This window comes from Pseudorasbora parva, chromosome 8 (assembly GCF_024679245.1).
Source record: "Pseudorasbora parva isolate DD20220531a chromosome 8, ASM2467924v1, whole genome shotgun sequence".
Taxonomy (NCBI): domain Eukaryota; kingdom Metazoa; phylum Chordata; class Actinopteri; order Cypriniformes; family Gobionidae; genus Pseudorasbora; species Pseudorasbora parva.
In genome coordinates, this window is record NC_090179.1 from 27,037,700 (window position 1) to 27,051,483 (window position 13,784).

The 13,784-nt window shown below is 39.4% G+C and overlaps 1 protein-coding gene across 6 annotated transcripts in view; it reads right to left on the minus strand.

The window, feature by feature from the left end:
* bcas3 (BCAS3 microtubule associated cell migration factor) overlaps nt 1–13,784 on the minus strand; it is a 268,620-nt gene that overhangs the window by 171,839 nt on the left and 82,997 nt on the right. For 4 of the 6 annotated variants that reach the window (XM_067450579.1, XM_067450578.1, XM_067450577.1 and 1 more), the window contains exons 16-17: nt 8,728–8,878; nt 2,159–2,203 (exon numbers count right to left, since the gene is read on the minus strand). In XM_067450579.1, the coding sequence (XP_067306680.1) occupies nt 2,159–2,203; nt 8,728–8,878 (196 nt within the window). The remainder of the gene's footprint in view (nt 1–2,158; nt 2,204–8,727; nt 8,879–13,784) is intronic. The other 2 variants (XM_067450581.1, XM_067450580.1) reach the window with 1 other exon arrangement.

Here is a 13,784-nt window from a genome sequence, read left to right on the forward strand (position 1 = left end):
AAAGCCCGGCCACATTACAGTCCCGGCCACAGACGAGGCGCCATCAGGGGGGAAAGGCGGCCCACATTTGTTTTCAAACAAATGCGACGGCGTGCTTTAAACGGCAAGAAGGAGCACGGACTTCATTTTAACGTATCGGGGGACTTGTCGTGACAAGCTGACCATATGGTCGGTGTACGTCAGGCAGTGGGGCCTGTGCTACAACACTCATGAAAGGATAGTGGAGAATGCAGACATATCTCTCAACGTCACATTTATTATCTCACAGCAGCTTTTCTTCGGACATGGCTCGGGCACACAGCCACAGTCCACACACACCAGGGCAGCCATTTGGGAGGCCGGCATCAAACGCTAAAAGAGAAACAGAAATTGTTCCCCTCCATTTCCAACGTTCCAGCTCATTGGGATATCGTTGAGGAAGGTGCCTGATTCGGCATGATTTCCGTTTTCCTTAGAGAGATGCTGGAAAATATGAGTTCCCCAGGTGTGAGCGCAGCTGTCTATGGTATTTACAAGCTGCCAGGTTTGTGATGGTTGTGCTTCATTCTTGGTTTTGTGATGTATAGGACTCTTCTGCGAGTTGTTGAGATGTTAAGTTTCCATAACCTACCTCATTCAAAACTTTTCCTGAAACTCATATGATATCTTTTTTTTGTTTATGCTGTAGATATTATTTCTATCAGGAGTTTTGAGAATTTAGAACATTAACAGGAAAGTAGCTAAAAAAGCTGGCGGATGCACACCAATAGCATTACTGTTGTACCTTTTCAGTTTACTCTTTGATTACATTTAAGTTACTTCATTTCATGTCTCCTGAGCTGTTCATAATGAAATCTTCTGTTCTGCCATTTGTATTTGAGCTGATATTTTCCATCTTTTTTTTCTTTTTTGCATGGGAGTGTCCTGTTTTGGAACACTTAATGATTCTCTTAATACGTCCATGTGATATTAAGCACATTGTTCACTTATCTAAAAGGAAAAAACTAATTAACATTTAGTACAACATCTAAAATCAATCATACGTTTCCGATGAAATGTGGAGCTCCGCTTGTGTCCCACATTAATGTGCCTAGCCCAGTCAAGAGGAATCTATGGGGAATATTAAGATTTATCATGTTAATGATGAGGCTTTGAAACGCATACGTCCTCAGAGATCAGGGTAGAGCAGTGCAGGAAAAAGATCTAATTAAAACGCATGTGAAGATACCACAACAAAGCTGAATCCTAGGCCAGAGGAAGGACAACAGCACATGTGAATTTTTTGGCGGGGAGTGAGGGATGCAGCAAAATGATGCATTGCTTTCATAATAATCAACCCTTTTTATATAGTAAAGTTACTTTTTGAGTTTACATCTAATAAAAAAATCTTCATATACACTCAAGCCAATGATTATACATTGTCCAAATAAAATTGTCACATCAAATTAAAGGGTGAAGAAGATAAATGGCTGCAACTGCATTGCACACATCTGACTCAGCCATCGGCGAGAGCTGTGTGCGGCGCATCGATCATTTTTTCACCCTAATTCCAAATGTCACCAGCCAATAAAATCATAACGACAGCAATATGAATGCGAACACAAAGACATTTTTGAATAAACAACCTCTGTCTTCTGTTTGGAAAAAATGAAGCAGGGAAGGAAAGATCACTTTGAAGAGAAGGTTCGTTTAAACCACAAGACGGACTGACAAACAAAGCTCTGGTATTGTCTAATGTAGCAAAACACAATATTTTGCGATGAACTCTAGAACAAAAACGCTTTTCTCTTTCCCATGAATTTCAATGGCTCTGACTAACTTGACTTAGATGCCAAGCTGATGTCTTAGAATTACTTAAGACCAACAAAATACATGAAATTCCCTAACATACCTCACAGTGGCTTTTCCATACAGTACTATTCAACAGGCAATATTTTCAATTAAAACTAATCAGCAATTAAAATAAATACACAAAAGCCAAACAGCAAATCCACATACAAAAACATAAAAGTTCAATAAAAAACACATCTCTCGGTTCTCCCCACAGCGTGCTAGAATAAACTGAACAGGAAAAAAAAACACAGAAAAAAATGATTGGAAACAAATGAAAGATGGAATGAACGCAGTCGTTTGCTGAAGCGCGGACAAGGCATGCTGGGAGTGAATTGGAAAAACTCACCATGGAGTTTTAATGGAAAAACATCCAGCCCCAAAGAGGTAGGGTCTTCATGAAGGGACAGATACACAGAGATAGATGGGAAAAGCATTATTATTGATTTGACTGCAAGCAGATTACTGTTTTATGATACAGAAGTTAAAAAGGTGTGTATTTTTATTTTATTTCTGGACCAGATCAAAATAGTGAATATCATTTTCATTGAATGTCTAAAGAAAACTCCATTGGTGGCATTTAGGAGGGACATGGGAGACATGAGGTCAGCTTCTTCCAGTCTGACAGTTCAATAGAAGTTCAATAGTGGTTTAATTGAAGTAAGATGCTGTGAGAGATGTTGTTTTATGCTGAAGAGTTAGTAGAAAAGGAGAAGTGGATCCCTGATCTACAGCCAGAGCAATGGCTGACCGTAAACATTTTACAGCCAAAAGTGTTTCCCAAAAGCAATAAAAAAGACATGAAATCCAACTCTGGCAGAAGAAGTCGCACACTCTGCGGCCCTTTGGATGAGTTTACTATTCAGTAGGGGTGAATCACTGTCTGCGAAACAAAACCTTTCAGTTTTACACGGACATTGAATCTTTCTCATTGGCAAACCACTATCATGAAGAATTTTCCAGATCAAACAAATCGTGGCGAGAGAGATGAGTGATGGTCAGGGTAAGTTTAGCTTATAATTGCCGTGGTGTTTGACATTCTGAATAATGAATGAATCATATTTGCACAAAGGGCTTAAGATACGCAAACATCACGGGCCGAGCTAAACAATCAAATCGGCAGGTTGCTTAGTTGCATCTCAAGTGTTATGGCAGTGGAACCCTCAAGTGAGACACTTCAGCTGAATGGACACAGCAAATATCCAGCTGTGAAAATGAATGGACGCCAATGCTAAATGAATACGTTTCCAAGGAGACGGAAACATGTTAAACGTGGGTTTGTTTAACAGCATTGATGATCGGTTTGGTGTTGGCGCAACTGTGAGATATAAAATGCCTATAAAAGATTACAGGACACATCTGCATTGAAGTAAGTAGGACAACACCATTTTATCTATCACATGACACACTCATGCACTTCTAATAAGATCAGAACTGACTGCAAAACATAACAATAACCTAAAAACCAGCAGATTTCATTTCATTCCGTAGAGTGCCATGAGGGTCTTTATTCCTGAGAAATGTTTACAGGGAAAGATGCCTGTTAACAGGAAGCAAGAAGTCACATGATGACATCCAGTGAACATCGAGGGCAACAACCTCACTAAAGCAGAATAATCTTTCACACGTTTATCTCTCTGTGAGCCTAATGCTGCACTTCCAAAGGCATTAAAATGAGGTGATTTGCGCAAAAGCTTTACGCCATGACATGTCACATGGCTGGGTAGCACACAAGCTCTTTAAGCTATTCGTTCGGTCATTACGGCACTATGAGACAATGGCCCAAGAGCAGCTCAAATCAGGTATTACACTAAGCCTACTACATCTGTGAAGTTCGATCCAGCCAACCAGCAATACTCGCATTCACACTCTGCTGCATGCGAGAAGAGCACCATCAGTAAAAGGTGGAGATTTTGTAACTCATATAAGTAAGAAAATATATATGAATTTAATTTTCATTTTAATGTATAGATTTTAAGGGAAAAACTTGATGCAGGGCAACAACTCACTGTGTGATGTAGCTTATAAAATGCAGTTAGAGTGCCTCTAAAATTCAAGATAAGTGTTTGTCACATATAGGGCTATATATGACAGTCACACAATAGCACAAGTGAAAATGTGATATTGATTCTATAGTTTATATTTTACACACAATATTGTCTGTTTTTCCAATAAAAATATTATCTATAAAGCCATAGCAGAACTGCTCTGCATCTCCAAGGATCGGTGTTTTGTTTTCTGAATGAATTTGTGTTTTGAGCCAATCAGTCGGGTGAATAAATGATTCAATGGCCCATTCATAAAGAAAGCCATTAGGTGTGTTGGACTTGTGGCGCTGCGCAGACCGATATGTCAAATTGTCAATGACATCAAAGTACCGCGAGAGTGATTACAGAGCAGACGGCTCCGTATGCTTTCGAATCAGTCTCACGGTACTTTGGTGTCCTACTGCAATAGGTCTGCGCAGCGCCGCCTTAAGTCCAACACAACTACCGGTATGTACTTCATTCCTGAATGAATCAGCCATTTGAACAAATCAAATGAATCAATGAATTACACATTTAGACATCAACCACCACCTGCTGTCAGATTTAGTTTTGCCCAAAAATGAAAATTCTGTTTATTTACATTTACTCGCCCTTGTGTCCTTTAAAACCTGTATGACTTTCTTTCTTTTGCAGAACATTAAAGATGACATTTTGAAGAACGTTAATATGCAAACTTTTTTGTTTTGTAAAAAAACATTATGTCTATTTTAGCCTATGTCTATGTGTAATATATTATGTTGAATCAAATAAAATATTTATTTTTAAAGCAAATTTTTTAATGTCTATTGGATGCTTTTCTCATTTAAAGTTGGCATTTAAAGATATAAGGAATAAGACACCAAAGCAGTGATGATTCGGTCACTAGCATCCTTGGGATTGATTTCCTTTTATTATTTTACTAATATGTGGGTAAACATGGTCTAAAAATGGTACTGAGCTGGCTGAAGAAGGAGGAGGAGGAGGAAGTAAAGAACAAAAGGAGGTTACTCAGTAGAATGGTTACTCATCACTTAACAGACACATGGAAAAAGGGTGATGAAGTCATCAGTGCTGATATCAGACCTCACTGCGCTGGCTGATTTGACAGCTGAAATCAGGTGAACAGCTGAAGTGGTTCAAAGAAAAATGAGGTCACACAGTGGCACAGCTCCTGGAAGAGCAATGTACATCAACACAGCGCAAGACTCATATTGCCGTCTCACCCAGACACTTCTCGTGCTGACAAGACGAGTGTTTTCAGCGAGTAAAGTAGGTGAGCGTTAAAGGGATAGTTCACCCAAAAATGAAAATTCTCTCATCATTTACTCACCCTCAAGTTTTTCCTAAAACCTGTATGAGTTTATTTGTTCTGCTGAACACAAAAGAAGCTATTTTAAAGAATGTTTTTAATAGTATTTTTCCCCTACTATGGTAGTAAATGGTTGTTCTATCTGCTTTTGGGTTCAGCAGAAGAAAGAAACTCAGATTTAGAATAACATGAGGATGAGTAAATGACGACAGAATTTTCATTTTTGGGTGAACTATCCCTTCAATACTGAACTATCCAGGATCAAAAGATCTAAAAGTCAGTAGTTTGAGCTGTGACATGTGGCCAGACATGGTGCTTATAGTCATGAGGTTTGAATCGGAATAAGTCGTGTCCCAGCACCATTTGTTCTTTCTTGCATATAGACTGAAAAATCAAACTAGATAGCAGCATAGAGATAAAAAAATCATCATCAAGGCAAAAAAGGATTAAGCCAATAAAGTTTTATATTAAGTATTAAATGTATTAAAGCAAATCGGTCACAAGTACACAAGATTGGGATTTTGCAGTCTGACCAAAGAACTCTATTAAGGTCTTTTTTTCTAGTGTTGTAACAGTGTTGTTATTGCTAACAAACTATTAAAAACAGTTTTGAAGGTCTCAGTGAGCACATATCATCCATAAATGAAAGAAGTTTGGAACCACCAGGCCTTTTCAAAGAGCTGGCCACCCAGCCAAACTGAGCGATCGGGGGGAGAAGGGCCTTAGACATGGAGGCGACAATGAACCCAATGGTCACTCTGACAGACCTCCAGCATTTCTCTATAAGAGAGGAGAACCTTCCAGAAGAGCAACCATCTCTGCTGCACTCTACCAATCAGGCCTGTATGGTAGAGAGGCCAGACGGAAGCCACTCCTCAGTAAAAGGCACATGACAGCCCATCTGGAGTTTGCCAAAAGGCATCTGAAGGACTCTCAGACCATGAGAAACTAAATTCTCTGGTCTGATGAAACAAAGATTGAACTCTTTGAGTGAATTGCAAGCGACAATGTCTGGAGGAAACCAGGCACCACTCATCACCTGACCAATACATCCCTACAGTGAAGCATGATGGTGGCAGCATCATGCTGCGGGGATGTTTTTCTGCAGAAATGACTGGGAAACTAGTCAGGATTGAGGAAAAGATGAATGTAGCAATGTACAGAGTCATCTTTGATGAAAACCTGCTCCAGTGCTCTCATGACCTCAAACTGGGGCGAAGGTTCATCTCACAACAGGACAACGACCCTAAGCACACAGCCAAGATAACAAAGGAGTGGCTACGGGACGACCCTGTTAATGTCCTTTAGTGGCCCAGCCAGAGCCTAGACTTGAACCCGATTGAACATCTCTGGAGAGATCTGAAAATGGCTGTGCACCAACGCTCCCCATTTAACCTGATGGAGTTTGAGGTGTCCTGCAAAGAAGAATGGGAGAAACTGCCCAAACATAGCTGTGCCAAGCTTGTAGCATCATACTCAAAAAGACTCGAGGCTGTAATTGGTGCCAAAGGTGCTTCAACAAAGTACTGAGCTAAGGCGTTGCATACTTATGTACATTTGATTTGTTTGTTTTTTTATTTGTAATAAATGTACAAAGATTTTAAACAAACTTCTTTCACGGTGTCATTATGGGATATTGTTTGTAGAATTTTGTGGAAAATAATACATTTAATCCATTTTGGAATTAAAGCTGTAACAAAATGTGGAAATGTGAAGTGCTGTGAATACTTTCCGGATGCACTGTATATTACTAAAACTGAAATAAATTAAATCAAAGCTAAACAGAAAAAAAGAAAAAAAAAACGGTCTAAAACCTATACACTGTATAATTTGCAGCATTAACAGAGAGATTATTTCTTACATATGTGAGCAAAATTGAACAATTCAATGAAATGTACTTAACTGATTTGAAATCGAAACATAGGAATCTAATCAAACAAAGACATTTAAAATGGGGATCAAACTGAATCAAGAAACCTATATCTGAACTGCTTCAGAAAGTGGAAAAAACACTTCCTCTAAAAGGCACTCAAATCAAAACTGTGTTAATATTAAGTATTGCTCACTTGAAGTTAGACATTTGTGGCAAGGATTCAACCCGTTTTTAACCTCTCCAGGTCACTTGATTCAGCCACGACACTAAATGTCCAGTTGCATTATAACAGGCTGTGTCTGTAAGGAGGTCAGTCTCCTATGTGGTGGCTAGGTAATTTGTTATCCACCAGCCACAGCTCTGAATGCTGAACATCTGAGTGTAGGGTTTTTTGGGCATGCTGATAGGCAAGGAGAATATGAGCAGAGACAGGGGGGTACAGCTGACTGACTGACAGACATATACTGTACGTAGGCGCACAACATGGTTCAGCACAATATGGGACGTCTCTTGTCTGTCTCTACATATGCTAGCCTCAGCTAAGGAGCAAAAGAGAAAGGATGAAAAGGGAATGGACACCACTGTGACGTCTACTCTGTCACAATGTACGGCCTCGGACTCAGCATGTCTGTAGAAAAGGCAGTTTAAATGGGGCTAGGAGCATATAAAGTCTCCAAAGCCAGAAACTAAACCATACGCAAGGCTGAATTATTCAAACTTCAAACTAATGCACTCTTGATGACTCTTCAATTCAAAACTAGATGAGCGAGAGCCCTTAAAACAACCTCAGCGCAGTTTTCTGCATGACAATGAGCTACAGGGCCTTGTCTAAATCTACCTATTTAAAGTTGACCCGACGTGCCACTGTTTCGTTAGCGAATTTCCCATTCAAACTTTGCATTTAAATAAAAATAAACAATTGGAATAGGCCATAATTATGTTGTTTAGTCAGTATGTAAATGCACACTGCAGTCATCGATATGGCAACCAGTCTTTACCGGCATGTTCATGTTACATGGAGAGCAACCGCATGCTACGTCCAGTGATTGTAATACATCTGGCTTAGGAACTAACGACTGACTACAGCAATGATCCATATGTGGGAGAATGCAGGTTTGCATGTTTGTGTAAATTCAGTCAATCCTCTGGCAAATGACGGTTTGATGACACTTGATGAGTTCATGCAAACTCAACTATGCTCCAAATCCCCAACACAGTTCTCACCGCCAGCAATGGCTGGAGCATCAAGGATCTTTACATGTCCAGTGACTTACACCAATTATATTCCGTTAACCTGCTTGAGAACTGACAATGCAACAAAAATGTCAGCAACAAAAGCTAGCTGTGCAAAGCTGCCCTTTATAATCCGGCTAACTGATGACACAAATAAATAGGTTAAGATATTACTTGTATTAAGCATCTTGTGCCTAAAAATGTTAAAATAATTTCCATTGCGAAAACCAAAAAACCCACCATATGGCAAAGATAGCAGGTGATTGTAACCAAGATCATCTATCCAGTCAGAATACAGCCTTTCCAGTTTCTGAGCTCAAGTATCAACATTTCATTTTTAATTCTCTTGCACTTCAGTTGGAGTTTAATTCTAATTCTAAATTTATCAATAATAAAAAAATTGATTATTAAGTAATCTAACATTGAAATGGCTATACCCAACACCTTTAAGTGCTAAATTGTGTGAAGAAACCCACCCAGTGCGCTTGGTGATGGTGCCCAAGGTCATCGGTTGCTTGATCTGAGCCAGTGGTAGCACAACCGTCAAACTGGGTAATGGAGACAGGCGAGGGTTACCCATGTTGTTGTTGGTGAAGTTGTTATAGGATTCTTGACTGGTGAGTTTGGCTGCGAAAGAAAAAGCAACATGAGTTTGTATTCAAATTCTAAAGGTCACACATAGATAATACTTTTTTTTAAAGAAATGCATCGTTTTATTCATCAAGGATGCATTACATTGATCAAAAAATACAGTAAAAACATTTATATTCTTACACAAGATTTATATTTTAAATAAAACTCCTAAAAAATACAAACAAACAAAAAATCAGTAGTTTTCAACATTGATGATAATAAAGAAAAATCTTTCTTGAGCACCAAATCAGCATTTAAAAATGACTCCTGAGGGATCATGTGACAGTGAAGACTTGGGCTTCAGCTTTGTCAAATATAAAATATACTACAAATTTTAACTTTAATTGTATTTCACAATATTATCATTTTAACTGTATTTTTGATCAAATAAATGAGACCTTGGTGAGCATAAGTGACTTTTTTCACAAAAATTTAATCAACAGCCTATGTTAAAGGGGCTAACAGATGTTACATACACCTTATTTCACAATGTGGGAAATAGCTATTTTTTGTGAACGTGTGACACTTCCAATTTATTTGCTATAATTAAATAACTATAATAATAACAAACTGCAGTACAAAGTACAAACCAGTTTGATCAGAATTACAATAAAGGGATAGTTCACCCAAAAAATGAAAATTCTGTCATCATTTACCCACCCTTAAGTTGTTCAAAACCTGTATGAGTTTGTTTGTTCTGCTGAACACAAATGAAGATATTATGAAGAATGTTTGTAACAAAGCAGATAGAACAATCATTGACTACCATAGTAGGGGGAAAAAATACTAAGGTAGTGATTAGTAATGGCTGTAATGGCTGCTTTGCTACAAACATTATTCAACATATATTCTTTTGTGTTCCGCAGAACAAACAAACTCATACAGGTTTGGAACAACTTTTTCATTTTTCAAGTTTTGGGTGAACTATCCCTTTAAAAATAATATAAAAACAGTTTGCAATATCAAGCAGCATAATGAGCTGTTTTGTAGAGCTAACATTCAAATGTTCCAAATGGCAGCACCCATTCTCTTGTGTTAAAAATAAAGTGGATATTATATTTATAAAAAAAATAAAAATAAATGCTGAATGGTCAAAACGGCAGTCCGGTTGTGCTTAAATACACGATTAATGTTCTCTCATGTAAACAAACAACAGATAAAAGGTTTCTAAAGCTCTCCCCTTAATGATCCACTTTTCATCAGTTTTCGTTTGTTTTGTATTGCTTTTAAATCCAAATGATACAGGAATCAATTTGATCCATGCTTTCACACCACAAAAACAAACCCATTTAGTGAACATATACACTGGACAAATATTCTACACAAAGTTGCTTCTTTTGTTTTGTTTTTTAACTCCATTATATGTTCCCTTTCAACACATAATATTTCGGACCAGTCCAATAATCTCAGCGAAGATTTTCCTTGCGTCCATTGTCATATCGCCAGAAAGAGGGTATTCAGGGGCTTAGAGAAATACCTGAGACACAAAACAATGATTATCTGAGGGCAAAAGCGCTGAGAGCGGCCGTGCCACAGTGTTGGAGGGGTTTTAGATCATTAGCCAGCCTCTCTGTGTCTCTCTAATACCCAGAAACGTTGTCTTTGTGCTTAACCAAAGAGAGACCATTTAGGCCTCATGGCCCTCGATAAAGGCCTGCTTTGGCTGGAGACATTACACAAACCCCTGCGCCATTCCACACAGGGCCCGGATCTCAAGGGCCCTTCACATTTCAAAACCACTACACCCCAAGCGCAGCCACCTTTTGTGTGCAAGAGCAGCAGAAAAGAAAAGGAATTTGAACAGGAAGCAGCCTGAAAACCCATAATGGTGCTTCTGATGGACAAAGACGAGGAGTAGAGGAAGAAAAATCTTAATGAATTTAGCATCTTTCCATGAAGGACACACTCAGTCTCTGCACAATTTTTAACCCCCACTAAATCAAAACCCAACTCACTCGCGGACATGCACGCAGACAGCGTCACGCCGGCAAAGCTTAAGCCTTGAAAAAAACAGACGCCTCGCACGAGATGATGTGAAGCTCAGCCACCAATTGACGTAAACCAGAGTGTGGCAGGTTTGGCCGGAACCCTCAAGAATGGCACGTCCGAGAGAGGCAAGGCGCCTGGCCAGTCAAAACGATACTGCTTATGGAGTTGTCATTTGATTAATGACTCATGTGTGATGGCTTGCGCAGTGATACATGACAAGCCAATGGAAAGAAGATCCATCAATGCAAATCCGCAGCCATTGCAGGCCTTACTCCAAGAGGCCAGCCGGGTCACCCTCTGTCACCTGACCCTTCTGTTCAAGCTCACTCCGCTCCATTTGCATTTTCTTCTAATGGCACAGACCTGGCCGCCCTGTCACTGATATCTTGTTCCCCCCCCACCCCCAAGCTGTTCTATTTGCATCTGATAAAGCAATGAACACAAGCGATCCATCTAAACTGGCGCTTTCCATTCGTTATTTGGTTGATTTGCACACAAAAAGCTAAAAACAACAACATTCTTACGCAACCATCATCCCATTTTAATCGCATCAATTGAATTAAAAAAACCACAGCCTCGATGGCCGCCAACGTGAACAACGATCCTGGGGGGACAAAATATCGCGCGACGTTCCAAAGTGTCAGCCATTGAGAAATCGCTGGGCTTTAGGAGCATCTGTGGAAGATCTGAATTCCTAGAAGAAAGTCATACTCTCTCGGTTTGGGAATACTTTGATATATTCTGTTTCACCCATTCATGTCTTTCGCGCTCGTCCAGGTTTCCCAGACATGCTCCTGTAAGAGCGTAGTTCACAGGAGGTAGGGATTAGGAGGGGAGGGGAGAGGAGGGGAGGGGAGGAGAGGGAAAAAAGAGGGATGAGTGGAGAGGAAAAGGAACAATGGCGGTACTGCCGCACTCAGGGGGACGGCGCTGTCATGTCAAGACTGCCTGTGCCAATTCCCAAAGCTATCATTATTAAAATACACACTTTCAAAGGAGGAGTACTACAAGTGGAAGAGGGGGAAAAAAAGAAAAGTAAGTAAAAGGAGAGGCCAGAAAGTGCCGGATAAAAGCAATCCCAGTGGACAAAGTGAAAACAAATTAAAAGAACCATTATAAAACACAGATGCTACAAAGAAAATAAACTTCACAAGATTTACTGTTTTCAGAAGAAATCAGACATTGGTGGAAAAGCCATTTCTGGTTGCCTCTGCTTTTACAGTATCTGCTCACTGCTATTTTCGGGCTTGCAGTGGGGTCAAGCCAGCCTATGTGAAAATGGCCAACTGCCAGTCTTTTCCCCAACCGCCAGTGAATGAGAGTGCTTTTAAAGTGACAGTGGAGCTTTTTTATGCCCTGCAAAGTTTTTCGGGTTGTACGGCATCCGCTTTAATGAGCAGAAACATTATATGAAACTTCCTGACTATTACCAGACATTGTGCCGTACAAGTATTTTCACTGTAAGACTTCAAGCTGCATTATAAAATGAACGTTTTCTGTTCCCCCTCATTCCATGTGCTGATTTCACTGCAGAATGCACCGTATGATTACAAGCCATTACATTACGACGAAAATGATTCACTGCTGTATAACAGCAATACATATTTATCAAAGAAAACGTCAAAGCATTCAGGTGCTTAATTTATTAAACAAACTACATCTGAACGAGGCTGTCTGAAATCAGATCCAATAGTTTACAGCATGTCAGCATTTACAGCTCATCAGAGGAGCACCCTGGTGACAGTGGGAATCTACACTCTTCTGTGGCTCAGATAACAGCCTTTACCGAAACCATATGTGAGCGAGTTTGTTTGCAAGGCAATGCGTGTGTGAGGATGTTTCACCTCAGACGAGCAGACTTCGCAAACGGCGCATGAGAAGATGAACAGGAAGGCATCCGCAGACTCAATCAATGCACCTCGGCATGTGGCTCTGATCAGGAGCACGTAATCCGATCATGTCAATTTACTTATGGGTAAGTGGGAACCATATTCTCTCCTCCCAGTCATGAACGCTGCAGTGTCATTTCAAACATGTCTAAATGAAACCCTATGCTGGTCTGTCAAGGAAAAAAAAGAAAGAAATGTTTCAGTGAATATGTTCAATTCAAAGCGACAGGATGTCTATCAACTCGCTTCCTGATAGGGCCAGATGAGCTATAGACAGCGAGGGGTTAGGATATTCGCAATATTCAGATTTGTGGTTGACGAATATGGTTACAAATGTTGATTAGAAAATGACTACATTTAGTGCTGCTCAATCTTGAAAATGCAAATACATCCCTGGTAAAAATTAGTAAATATCAGTCATAAGAATAACGGTGAATTTTAAAATCTAAAAAAATCTTACGGTTTGACTATATAAAGTCTGTAAATAATAAAGGTAACCCAATTCCTGTGTGTGCAGATGAGGTAACCCACAAATGTGAATGACTACACGGAGAAACTGATTTGTAATTATTAATGATAATTTGAAACAAGATAAATATTTATAATATAATATAATCTACTATTCAAGCTAAAATAGCAGTGCGGTCCCATGCTGCAACAGCTGAAAAGGAAATATAGCAAAATTTGTGTGCCTGTGCCATGAATGTGTTAAAAAGCACTGAAAAAATATGTTTTCTCTAATAAATATTTTTTACATTTGTTAAACTGGAAATGTCAATAATCAAAATTTCTTAGAACTCAAAAGCTCTATTCCATTTCCAAGTAAACACAAAAACGGTAACCGTACCCTGCCTAGGCCATGCACTGTGTTTAAACTCATTAATGCAATTAAAATATCTAGTATCAAACCACAACATCAACCCTGCAGAAATGCTAACGTTCATAATTGCTTCCAAAATTACAAACTTGAGGGTGGTTTTGACTGGTAGAACCCTGAAAAGAGTCTGCATGATATATGAAAG